This window comes from Amphiura filiformis, chromosome 3, assembly GCF_039555335.1.
Source record: "Amphiura filiformis chromosome 3, Afil_fr2py, whole genome shotgun sequence".
Classification (NCBI taxonomy): domain Eukaryota; kingdom Metazoa; phylum Echinodermata; class Ophiuroidea; order Amphilepidida; family Amphiuridae; genus Amphiura; species Amphiura filiformis.
In genome coordinates, this window is record NC_092630.1 from 76,967,235 (window position 1) to 76,979,752 (window position 12,518).

General features: G+C 35.5%; 1 protein-coding gene across 1 annotated transcript in view; it reads right to left on the reverse strand.

The window, feature by feature from the left end:
* Positions 1–3,015: 3,015 nt before the first annotated feature.
* The window catches only part of LOC140149167 (sodium- and chloride-dependent GABA transporter 2-like), a 48,301-nt gene continuing 38,798 nt past the window's right edge, over positions 3,016–12,518 (reverse strand). Inside the window, exons 13-15 of the mRNA XM_072171364.1 lie at positions 11,286–11,386; positions 9,008–9,175; positions 3,016–6,328 (exon numbers count right to left, since the gene is read on the reverse strand). Coding sequence (XP_072027465.1) covers positions 6,191–6,328; positions 9,008–9,175; positions 11,286–11,386 — 407 coding nt within the window. The 3' untranslated portion in view covers positions 3,016–6,190. The remainder of the gene's footprint in view (positions 6,329–9,007; positions 9,176–11,285; positions 11,387–12,518) is intronic.

Genomic DNA, 12,518 nt, shown 5'->3' on the forward strand with positions numbered 1-12,518 from the left:
TCGGCTTCTTCTCCTCCTCCTTCTCCTTACGACCACACCTTTGCTCTCCTCTACCTCAATAACTAAAGTAGGTTAGTCTCGACCCCAGAGGTCATAGGTCATGGGCTACAGGGGGCAATATGTGTAAAATTTCAAACAGCTCTAGCTCAAGAACTACAGCGCCCTCAGGGTTCATACTTAGTACAATGATGGCCCATGACCCCTAGAAGTAACCTATGGTAGCCACGATCCCAGAGGTCAAAGGTCACAGGCTACAGGGAGCAATATGTGTACATTTTTAAAACCGCTTTAGCTCAAGAACTATAACGCCCTCAGGGTTCATGCTTGGTACAATGATGGCCCATGACCCTTAGATATTTTCTGCAGTAACATCGACCCCCAGAGGTCAAAGGTCATGGGCTACAGTGAGCAATATATGTAAAATTTAAAATGGATCTAGCTCAAGAACTATAGCGCCCTCAGGGATCATACTTGGACGCTTCTGCATTGAGTTATATGCAAATGAGCTAATTAGCATAAAAATGATCAAATTTGGTCCAAAGTGTATCGTCATTGGTACCAAAATGTGACAAATTTCATGAGCAACAACCATAGGCGATTTATTTTTTTCATTGGACGCTTCTGTTTTGAGTTATGCACATTAGCTAATTAGCATAAAAATGCTTAAATTTGGTCCAAAGTGTGTCGTCATTGGTACCAAAATGTGGCAAATTTCATGAGCAACAACCCATAGGCGATTTATTTTTTCATTGGACGCTTCTGTTTTGAGTTATATGCAAATTAGCTAATTAGCATAAAAATGCTCAAATGTTGTCCAAAGTGTATTGGGGGTGTCATGGTGGGTTAAGAGGTATCCGTGTAGGTTTAGGTGGTGAAGGGATGCTAGGGTGGGCTATTGGGTGTCATGGTGGGTTAAGGCTGTTAGGGTGGAAGACACGGGCATAGATATTCGTGTTTGGTCAAACACAACTGTGGTTTCTAGTTTATTTTGTGATAAGGCTGAGCATATTACTGAATATAAATACACTTCTATTTTGATACAGGCGATTTACTCAATTACTTCCAACTGACGAAATGTAGTTCCTGTTATCTACCCAGTAATGTTTGCTTATCTTAATTGGAACCCTAATAATTATTGGGCCAAGGTTATTATCTGCATGGTATATTAATTGAATTTCAATAGGCCTATGATAGTGATATATATATTGATTTGAAAGTGTGTATTTCAATGAGTTTCTTGCTGGATGGATGGAGAGTTATAAGCCAGAGTCAGGATGTAGGTATCATTATGCCTCAAATCACTGATTTATTATAATAGGGCAGAGTAGGTTAGATATGAAAATGGAAAGTTAGAACAAATTACTATACACCTGATCCGTGAACTGTGCCTTTTTGAAAGACTCTTCTTGTTTCTGTTTAAAGCGATGAAAATGACACCCCTTTGCGTAGTGGATAAACGACCATTTTCGTCAGGGGCGTAGCCAGCTTTTTGGTCAGGGGGGGCAAAATAAAATTTCAGGGGCACAGACGAAAAAATTACAGTTGGGATGATGTGCGCGCGTAAAACTTTGGTATTTTACACTATTTTTGCCCATTATCAGGATAGAACGGGCTTTATTTTTACAATGTGCGCGCGTAGCGAGCAAAATTTTTGTATTTTCGGGCTGAATTTTGGTAGAAAAGGGCTCCTTGCCCTTTTTCTTTTCCTTTGCCCTCCTGATTTTCTCTTTTATTTTTTGTCAGAGGGGCACTTTTTCTTTCATTCTCTGCCCCCTGCCCCCCCCCCATGGCTACGCTACTGATTTTCGTTCTTCTTTTGACATTTTCCAATTTAGGCCCTATATGTTTAACACAATTATAGGCAGGAAAAACTTGTCCATCATGAAAAACTTATTGGACCGTCATTTCTCAAATTTTCGGATTTTTCAAACCAAGATTTTACACATAGGCCTACATGTAGTGCCAAAATGGTCCACCAAACATTTTGGGGGTAGAAAGTCACTTTTTTTTGGTTGTACAGGGATACAAATTTAATTTCAACTTGCTCCAATTTTGAAAACAAAATGGTGGCAAATTGTTTGTATAGCTGACACGAATCAGAAAAAGAATAGTTTTGCGAGGGCAAACAAAGCAACGTCAAAGGCCATTGTGTGGCCATACCCAGCAAACACAAAAATGTTTTAAACATGTTATATTTTGGGTTTTGGTTGAGATAAAAATGTTTTAATTACATTAAAATGTCGGGTTATATAGGTCATGGAAACGTTTTAAAACGTTTTGTATGAAAACACACTAATACAACAATATTTTTAAAATGTTTTCAAAATGTTTTTGCAAACATTAGAGGTCAACGCTTGACCTTTGACCTTTTTGGTAATAACTCAAGACGGTACGTCCTAGACAGTGGCTCCGGAACTGGGGGCCCAGCCCCTCAATAATTTTGTTGAGGGGCCCAAGTACCCTAGAGCCCCCCCCCCCCCCAATAATCTGAGGTAAAATTCCGTAATTTTAGGGTAAAAATCATAATTTTAAGGTAAATTTCATAAATTTTTAGGTAAAATTCATAATTTTAAGGTAACATTCATAAATTTTAGGATCAGATTCAAATTTTAGGGTATAATTCAAAATGTAAGGTACAATTCATGTAAAAATGTATGCATTTCAAAAGCTTCGCTCCCTTCAGCATTTCGCGGCTCGGAGCAGGCCAAAAATGTTGATAGGTAAAACTATACATTTCTGAAATTTGACCCCATGTAAAGTTTAATGACCTTTCCCCACCCATGGGACAATACTTTGTTTTTGGGAACAACAAAATGTGTGTACTAGGAACTTACGATTACGAAGAAATGATAATAATGATAATAATAACGTGACCCCCTTCCCAGCCCCCACCCCCGCCCATGTACATGTATATACAACTCTATGGGACTGGCGAGTCCTAGAGCGTGCATGTAAAGTACATCATGGGCAAATTCAGGTTTCATATAAAAGTAAGAAACAGCATCAGCATATTCATTCTATACTTCTTGTCCTTTATTTCGTAAACAAACAGTTTGACTAAAACCACATTATATTCAATTTCAAAGTATAACGAAGAACATAAAAGAATGTATCAATTATTTACAACTTAGACACAGTTTAAAAGCTCCAAATAATGGCTAGCCCTACTTGCTATAATCTACTAACATGATTATATAAATAAAATATCAATCCAGAGGTTCCCAAGTAAGTGAGTTTTCTTTCAATTTACCTCATTAGTTTGGCTTAAAATGATCAAAATATTTTATAATATTTGGCAAAGAATAACCGAATAAAAATCGGACCGAAATTGTATAGCAAGGCTTCAAAGAGGCGTGGTCCGATTTTTCATGTTCTATTTTCTATTTTAGATTGAGGCCTACATTAAAACAATATATTTCCAAATTTTGAGTTGTACCGGTATTGCTGCAGCAGTTTTTGCTGCAGCGGCAATGTTGAAGATGGTGTTCCAAATATGAACGGCAGTGTTCAAGGTGGGTTCTAGGTTTGAACATCCAATGTTCAATAGTGGAACAAACCTAGAACACCACCTTGAACACTGCCGTTCATATTTGGAACACAAGTGTTCAATAGTGGAACATATTAAGGTGTTCATGAACTATTACAAAAAAGGTGTTTAAATGTGTGTAAATGGTGTTCATTCTTTTAACATCCGGCATTCAAAAATGATAAGAGTGTGCACAGTGATTGTCATCAATTCCAGTGTACTGTTGTAGGCCTACTGTTTTCCTGACACTTCTGTGGGCTCTGGAATTAGCCATTTTTGGCCATCGAACTTTGCCTGTTTTTGTGCCTACATTGGTTGTTTGGTTTATCGTGTCTGTTTATGTGCACAGTGATTTTCATCACTTGTCCTAATGTACTTTTGTACTACCATTGATCCTCGTTTTTGCAGGTTTAGCACTTCTGTGGGCCTTGGATCTGGTAATTTGATGCTATCGAACTTTACCTATTTCAATGCTTACATTTGCTTTTTGTCCCCCTCTATACTGTCTAGTCTGTATTTTACTTGTTTCTCCACGTCAAGTTGGTGTACCTTGCTCTTTTTCTTTCCTGAGAAAACTAACATTTTGAAGAAAAGAAATACAAATATATTGAAACATTACAGCATGGCTTTAATATAATGAATATAGGTTAAGGATGAAAACATTCATGTTCAGTTAGATAATTATATGATTTTAGATACCTCCTCCTTATAGTAACATAATTATCTGTTTATCATTTATTTATTCACATGGTGAAATAAGATAATATTACTATTAAAGGCATTTTCCTCTATCATTTTCGTGGTGAACATGTGAACCGTGAAATAGACCATGAGATATAGCCAGAGAGAATGTTAAAATAATACCAACTGTCTTATTTATATCTGAATTTGTGCCGGGCTTTGTGCATCGGATTTGTGCAAATTAGCTTATTATTGAAAAGGTGGATGGGTTGTCAAATATTTTCATATAGCGTTTTATACCAAAATAATCCGATTGAGTTTTTAAAGTGCTCTAGTCACTGCTAGTGGTTTTGATATAAGAATATATTGTTTCACAACGCCGGCCCATAGAATAGTACGAGTGGTAACCACTATGGGATGAGGATATCAATTTTTTGATCACTCTCTTAATGTAAAAGAGTGAACAACTCACTCACCAAAAGAGTAAACCATTCGTAAGAGTGGAAACCATATAAGAGACAATTACTCTTTTTCGAGTAAATTATGTCCCTTAGGCTATATATCATACCTGGAAAGAGTGGTTTACACAGAGATTTTCACTCTTTAGAAATGGTTTTGACTCTTCTCACTCTATTGGAGGGTGATTTCAGACCTAAAATATCACTGGGATTATGATAAAATGTGAGCTTTCTTCTGATGATAAAATCTCCATTTTGATGGATAAAATGGGGGATAAGGCTGACGAGCTAGTTACACCACTAGGCACCACCAATGCAGCACAAAACTGTACTCTGTAAATGTAAAAGAGCGAATTTCCACTCTTTCAAGGAGTTGAACGAAGGGCAACCCGTTTTTGAGTGGAAAACACTCTAAAATGAGAAAAAGTACATTTTCTTCAGGCAATATTCACTCTTTTGAGAGTATACAGACTACTTTTTTCAATCCTTTTAGAGTGAATTTTTCCACTCAAAAAGGGGTTGTCCTCCATTTCACTCTCTCACTCTTTTTCCACTCTTTCCACTCGGTGTACATTAGAGAGTACAGTGCAGTGTCAATATATTGGATGGCAACTTTTTTACCTTCACCCTGCGAAACAACTTACAAATTAATCTTCAGTGGTAAAGTGGATAATTAAAATGTTTGTCTTAACATACAAATTAGACCATTAATGAGAACAGTGTGACTCTATATATCATCAGCATCAAACTTGTCATGCTTTACCATCCTATGTTTCAAGTTATTCAATAATTCCCCAATATTGCACTTATATATGCATAGAGTGGATTAATTGAAAGCTACATTATATAAATTCATTGGTTCTTTACTAATAATCAAACGGGTAAATATCGTACAATCGTCACTCATGATATTATTCTTGACATAATTTAAATAATCTTTGACTACAGGATGCACATTATTATTATAGTCTCCGATGCAACAATTGTAGGGTACAAAAAGTGAAATTAAATAGGCGCAGCAAATACCCATGAGCGTAATTCCGATGTCTTTCGCAAACCAAGAAACTTTTTCAGTCACCAAGACAAAACTTAACCAACGATATCTTGCTAAAATAAACATATTGTATTATTCATTATGGTATTTGCTGAACTGGGAATATATAAACTTCATTAACACAAACTTGTCGTCCGACATAATGGGTATTCAGTATTAAGTTGAAATAGGGAAATGGAACGGGTCAAGTCGATTATCATCAAGTCATGTTTGGGGTTTGTATGTTTGTTTTACTTAAAATATTGTTTTTCTACCTAAAATTCCAGCTAAGTATGATACAACTTGTGCTAATTCAGCGTACACTTTTTACAAAATCGTATAAACAACTGCATTGTATGAAAAGTATTTATATTACCTGACCATTATGACATACCCTGTATACAGATATCCCTTTATTACAAACCCTGTAATGATATTACAGAAAGAAATAGTACTAATATCATACAAAGTCAGTAATATTGACTACTAGTACTACAGTCCCGTTTCATGATCTTGTTTTGTCAGATGATAACCCTGCTCCGTTGCTACAACTTCGCCGTCATCGGTGGACGGATTTCCAGAGTGCATTTGTTGTATGGTAAATTTTGGTGTGAGCAAATAACGCCATCGCTGAAATACATAAACAAAAAGAAATAGCATATTAATAGCCAAGAAATCAAGTCTTTGTCAGATCTACCGTACAATCAACATCATCAGCTACCCCAGCAAAATAATGCTAAGAATGACCTTCAACATGTTCAACGGACTGAAGCCTCCGGTGGAGAACATCATCGCTGAAGAACAGGTATGCTTCAGTGCAGGAAGGAGTGCCGCAGAACAGATATTCAACCTTAGAATAATGTGTGAAAAATATCTCCAACAGGACTTAAATCATGTATTCATTGACTTTAAGGCGTTCGATAGAGTGTGTCAACAGCTGTAGTTATGCCATGAGTGCAGTTCTGGCAAATGGAAACATTGACGGTCGGGTTAGACAAGGATGCCCACTATCACCAACACCATTCAGTTTATTCCTAGAAAGAATTATGACTGATGCGCTAGAGGGGAGAGGCACTTAACACAAAAGACTACTCTTTTTGGATTTCGCAGGCCCGAAAGACCCCATAAATTTGACCAAAATAGAGCTCCGAAAGGCCCTTAATTTGTAAAGTTGCAGTATTAAAAAAGACCCCTAAATTGCTCATTCCTCACATTTCAATTAACAGCCGCCATCAAACATCACAGAGGTATATAATGGAAATAAGTGCAGAAAGACCAGGCTGGTGACCAACGATCCAACAGGAATCATTGAAACAATGGAAAGAAGTGAACAAAGGTTAGACACAGTAACCAGCTTCTTGGTGCCATTATTTCAGATGACGGGTCAAAATCTGAAGTGCTTTCCAGGATCGCGCACACAACCTATGGCAAACCGTAAGCCATTGTGGAGTGACAAGAACGTCTCATAATTACAATAAGTTTGTTAAGGTGGTACTACACCCTCTGATACATTTTGTGACTAATTTTGCATTTTCTCAAAAAATAACTACACACTGGTAACAAAAGTTATGTATATTATAGGGGCAAGGAATCCAATTACTTCACTGAAATTTTATTTATATATGTTAAGAAATGAGGTACATTCTACCTGTACCTCTGTTCTTATCATAAAAATAACGTACCGCTTGTCTTGAGTCACTGACATTCCAGTGTAGTAACTGGATTCCTTGCCCCTATAATATACATAACATTTTCCAAACATTTCAGCCAAAATTAATCAATGTTGGCCTCAAAACGGCTGGTTTTACATGATATTAGCCAAATTAAAAAAAAAAACCTCCAAAACGCAAATTCTGGGTCGGTCGGGCCCGTAGAACAGGTCTTTTTTTTTTTTTTTTATTAATGTCATAATGTGGATTTATTTCTGTTTGCTCTAAGATCACTCTCTTGATAAGTATTTCTACTCATAATTTTTCAAATGTTTATCAGTACGAGTTTCAAAAATAGTTACTATGATAATTCATCACACAAATGTCTCTACGAGCGTGTTATTGTGTTAATCGTGTAACGCTTCCTATGCGTCAAATATTTATAGAAATATGTTGAACTGTCTTAAAAGTGTTTGACCGTCAATTATAACGTTGTTTTGGACTTGAATATATTCACCCCAACATACACAGACATACAAAATGTCAGCATATTTAAATTTGAGGTGATTTAGAAAAAAAAAACCAATCATAACAGCCCAAGGATACATGGACCTATATAATAGGTAAGTGCTACTTCATAACTTGAAGTCATCTTAATGAACAAGTAACAAACCAAGCCTCAAGTTAAACTCAATAATGCATTAGACGAATCTAAATGACAAGCTTACTATATATTTAGCTCTGCCACAAGTAACCCTAGGCCTATGTGTAAATATTACTTGATGGTCTCAAGGGTTGAAATAAATATATTACACATCTTATATTGTTTCATTGAGCAACCATTAGGGCTTTTAAATGCCTAAATGGTGTAAGTAATCATGGTACTAAAAGTGCACCTTGGAAATCTGTTGATAGCAAATGATAGTATAAGTGCATTTTAAAACAGTAAACAGAGTGAATTCAAATATAAAAGGTTTAAACAAGAAGTAGACGGGATTGTTTTCAGAGTTAACAAAAATGATCGTCAATATAAACACATCAAGAAGAGTATATACCCCTCCCTTAATAAATGACCATTATTCCAAAACGGTTTACCCTATGGATATAAAGTCGGAGCAGAATTTATTTCTGCGTTTTATAACACCTCATTTGTTGATGGTCCCATGTTGCAGCATATATTTAAATGAAGGTAACCAAAGATTAGAAGTATTACATCCTCTGCCTTCAGCATCCATTGAAGGAAATCTGTTTGGCTCTCATTGCATTATTCTGTTTGTTTTATGAAATTTAAAGAGGATCAGAACATGTGATAATCAATACAATTGTCATTATTTACATCAGTGGTCATTATTAAAATTGAAAAGATTTCAATTTTGTTGGGTAAAGAAGGTCCTGCAATATTGCAAGTTGAACTTTCAGTGATTAAGTTAAATTCGAAATTTCCTGATTGGCAGGTATGTTACCAACAATGGTCTTCTACTTCTTGGTCACAGAAAATGATAAACTTGAAATGTTTCAAAAAATGACCACTGATGTGAATAATGAAAATATTTTTTATTTGATTATCACATGTTTTGACCTCCAAATTCATACTATACCATTGACTACCGCTAAATACCTGTAACATTCCACGTACCTCAAATAAAACTGATTTTCTTACCTCTTTTAATGTTCCTCTTGCTAGTAAGAATTTTACAATAACTGAGATAGGTATAACCAACATAGATGATAGAGCCAAAAACCAACCAATAGCTTCACCATACACAGGAAAAACATAATCATTGTATGTCAATGGTTCCCAAGTAGCTACACTGAAAATCCATATACCCTGTCAAGTTAAAAACAATATCATTATACAGATTGTATGGCGGAATTTTAACACCTTTTAATTCATTGAACTTCCATGTAACAACATCATCCTCACGAAATAAAGCTGTAGTTAATATTATTGTCGCCAGCAGGTTTTGCTTTTAGATATTCTAAAAGCACATGTATTTGGTTTTCTAATTTTGTTATCTGTTCGTTCGTTTTTCTTCCAGTATACGCTTACAATACAATTCTTCCATTCAAACATAATGAGCAAAGGTTTGTTTCAGTAATAAATAAATTACTACATTATTTCATGGCACTTGAAATACAATTTTTACAAGCAGTGATAAGTAAATACAAGGTTTTATAATGAAAAAGTGTTATAACTTTAAAAATTACGTTTGCAACTGTTTCAGATTCATTGTAGTCACACGGTGTTCCTAATACGTGTTTTGCGTGTGCAGCCAAGTACCGGTAAGTACCGTTATTGTCCCATTTAGAATGTTTAGTCGCACGTCAGATCATATTATGTACACGCGTTGTTGTGCTAAGTGTGTTCCTTATAATGGCGTTTTTAAAGCCTTTGAGTTAGTTTAATAAAGTGAATAAAATATGTTTAAAATAAGCTACCTGCTGGTCTACAAAGAATTACAATAATCTATAATTTTATTAATATTATTTCCATAACCTCTCAGCCTCATAGATTCCAAAGAAAACAATGTGGTCACTTGTCAAAAGGTGGTTCATTTTCCATTTCAATTGACAATTATTTTTGACAATTATCAATGACACCAAGTTTAACCTAAAATAAATATTGCGTTTTTTGGGGTACAAATGACATGTCACTAATACAAAGATCTCTATATAAATGTATATTTTAAAATAGATTTTTCTCAAATTAGGTTATAGAAATATGAAATTTAAACTTAAAGAGTGGGTGGGGGTGTTTGGATTTTTATACTCAAAACATGGTCTCTATACTACAGGGTGAGTCAAAAAAACTGCAATAGAGCAAAGAATCGATATTTATGTAAGAACCAAATCGAACTTTCCCAATATTGTAAGATTCTATAATTGCTACTCTCAATGGCCACCTTCTGTGAAAATATGAAGTGAATCGCAACTACCGTTTAATTTTGATGAGTCCTTTTGCTGCGATACCCAATTTCGTTATTTGTCCACGAGGTACCATGTATTTTGAATGAGAGCAAACAGTGCGCGGTAAAGGCACCATATCTGAAACTGACTTTAACTTAAATAAGGTTGATTTTTGCGTTATTTTAATTTTTTTTTCTGTTCAAACAAACTTTGTAACATTGCTTTAAGTCCTTCATACCTCACTCGACTCCAACTCCAGGTGTTTTTTTAAATCCCAATATGTCCAACTTACTGGATATTTTGTAATTCACTCCATTTCAATTTGCGCGCATTTCATTTTGACATTTGAAAAACCCGCCTACAAATTTGTATGTTTCTGATAGAGAATAAACATCTTTAAAGTAAAGGTAAAATGAAAATAACAACAAATAATGTTTCTTCTCCTTAAACAAGACCAAGGGCAATAACACTTTGGGTGCTCCATTTTATTTTAATGCCAATGAGGTTAAGAAAATGGCAGTTGTTCCAAATCTACCTTACACAGAGTGGGCTGACAATCAAATTTTAGATGTCTCTTGGACAAACATTAAAATTGGGTAGCGCTATAAAATGTGTCATAAAAACAAAACGGTAAATGTTAATTCCTCAATTTTTTCACACAAGGTCACTGATGGATATATCATATATAAAATGTTTTCAAACCTAAAAAGTTCAACACGGTTCTTAAGTAAAAATGGATTCTTTTCTTTATTGCACTTTGTTTGACTCACCCTGTATAGTGCATTAACATAGTTCATCATTTCTGAAAATCATACTGATCATACAGTTGGCGGGATATTCTTACCCTGTCGACTTAACCACTAGAGAGATACGGGGGGCACAAAAGTTGAAAATATTTTTGATTTTATGGCAATTCTTGGCTACAACTGTTTAAAATATTATTGGAAAATGAAATTCGTCCACTTTTTAGGTGCCCATCTTGCTCCTACAATGACATGCGACACAAGTATAACACCGTTTGTATCACTTACTAGCGCAATGGCTGGGGTGAAAAACATCCAGCACCACTTAAACCACGGCGTCGGCCGAAAACCAATCATGAATTCAACGTCTTGATAAAACCGTTCGGCTCCTGCATGTCAAATACAAGTAACACAGAAAAGGTCAGTTGAATATACCTCTGTTTTGTTGTTAACATGTTCCTTCTATATGATATTAGCACAAACTGCTGTATAACAACCGCAAATCGAGGACATCAGTAGGCCCTTGATTTTACAACATCTTGAAAACCGAGGACACACACATTTAAAATTTAATCGCCACTCCGTAGACTCTTTAACACTGGTTTGACATTTAATATGAGATTGCGGAGAGGTTATACGCTCATAACTGAGGCCCCATTCTACAACCCGAGGATGTTCTCGATTATTTCCACTTTTCACTGAGGTTTTATTCATGGCTCGAGTGTGTCCACGATTCACGGTAAAAACAACGCCCCCCCCCACACACACACAAATTCTAAATAAAATCAAATTATGACATTATCATATAGTAACTGGCGTTGTTCTATGCATCGCACGAGCCATTTTAGGGTCAAGTGACTGATGGATCCATACAAGTATGAGAAATCCAACACTTTGAAAGCATAACGTTTCCTAATCTCGTCATAGTATTCTTAGGGATTGCATGAAACTTTTCATGGATGGAAGAAATGAGACTTCAAAACCTTCTTGAAACTAGGCAGTGTTCATCAGTTCATGCCTCCCTGATTATTCTTGGGAAGATGTTCCATAGTGTAGGAGCAGACACTAGTGGAAATTTAACATGAGAATTCTTTCAAAACGATGAGAATTGGACAAAACTATATGAGAAATTAAAAATTTTCTCATTACTATGAAACATTCTCATCCAAATGAATGAGAAATACTAATTAACGTGTCAACAACCTGTCACATTTTTTTAATGAGAAAATTTAACATGATAACATAATGTGACAGGTTGTTGACACGTTAATAAGTATTTCTCATTTATTTGGATGAGAAGGTTTCACAGAAGTGAGAAAATGTTCAATTCTCATATAGCTGTGTCCAATTCTCATCATTTTCAAAGAATTCTCATTTTGAATTTCCAATTGTGAGAAACATAAACGATTTATTTCCAAAACGGATTTAGTCCCCACATAAGCAGAGAGAAGAGACGTGTCAGAAGATGAACATGGGTCCAGTAGCAGGTTTGAGTTTATGAGTGATAATGTCCGTACGATA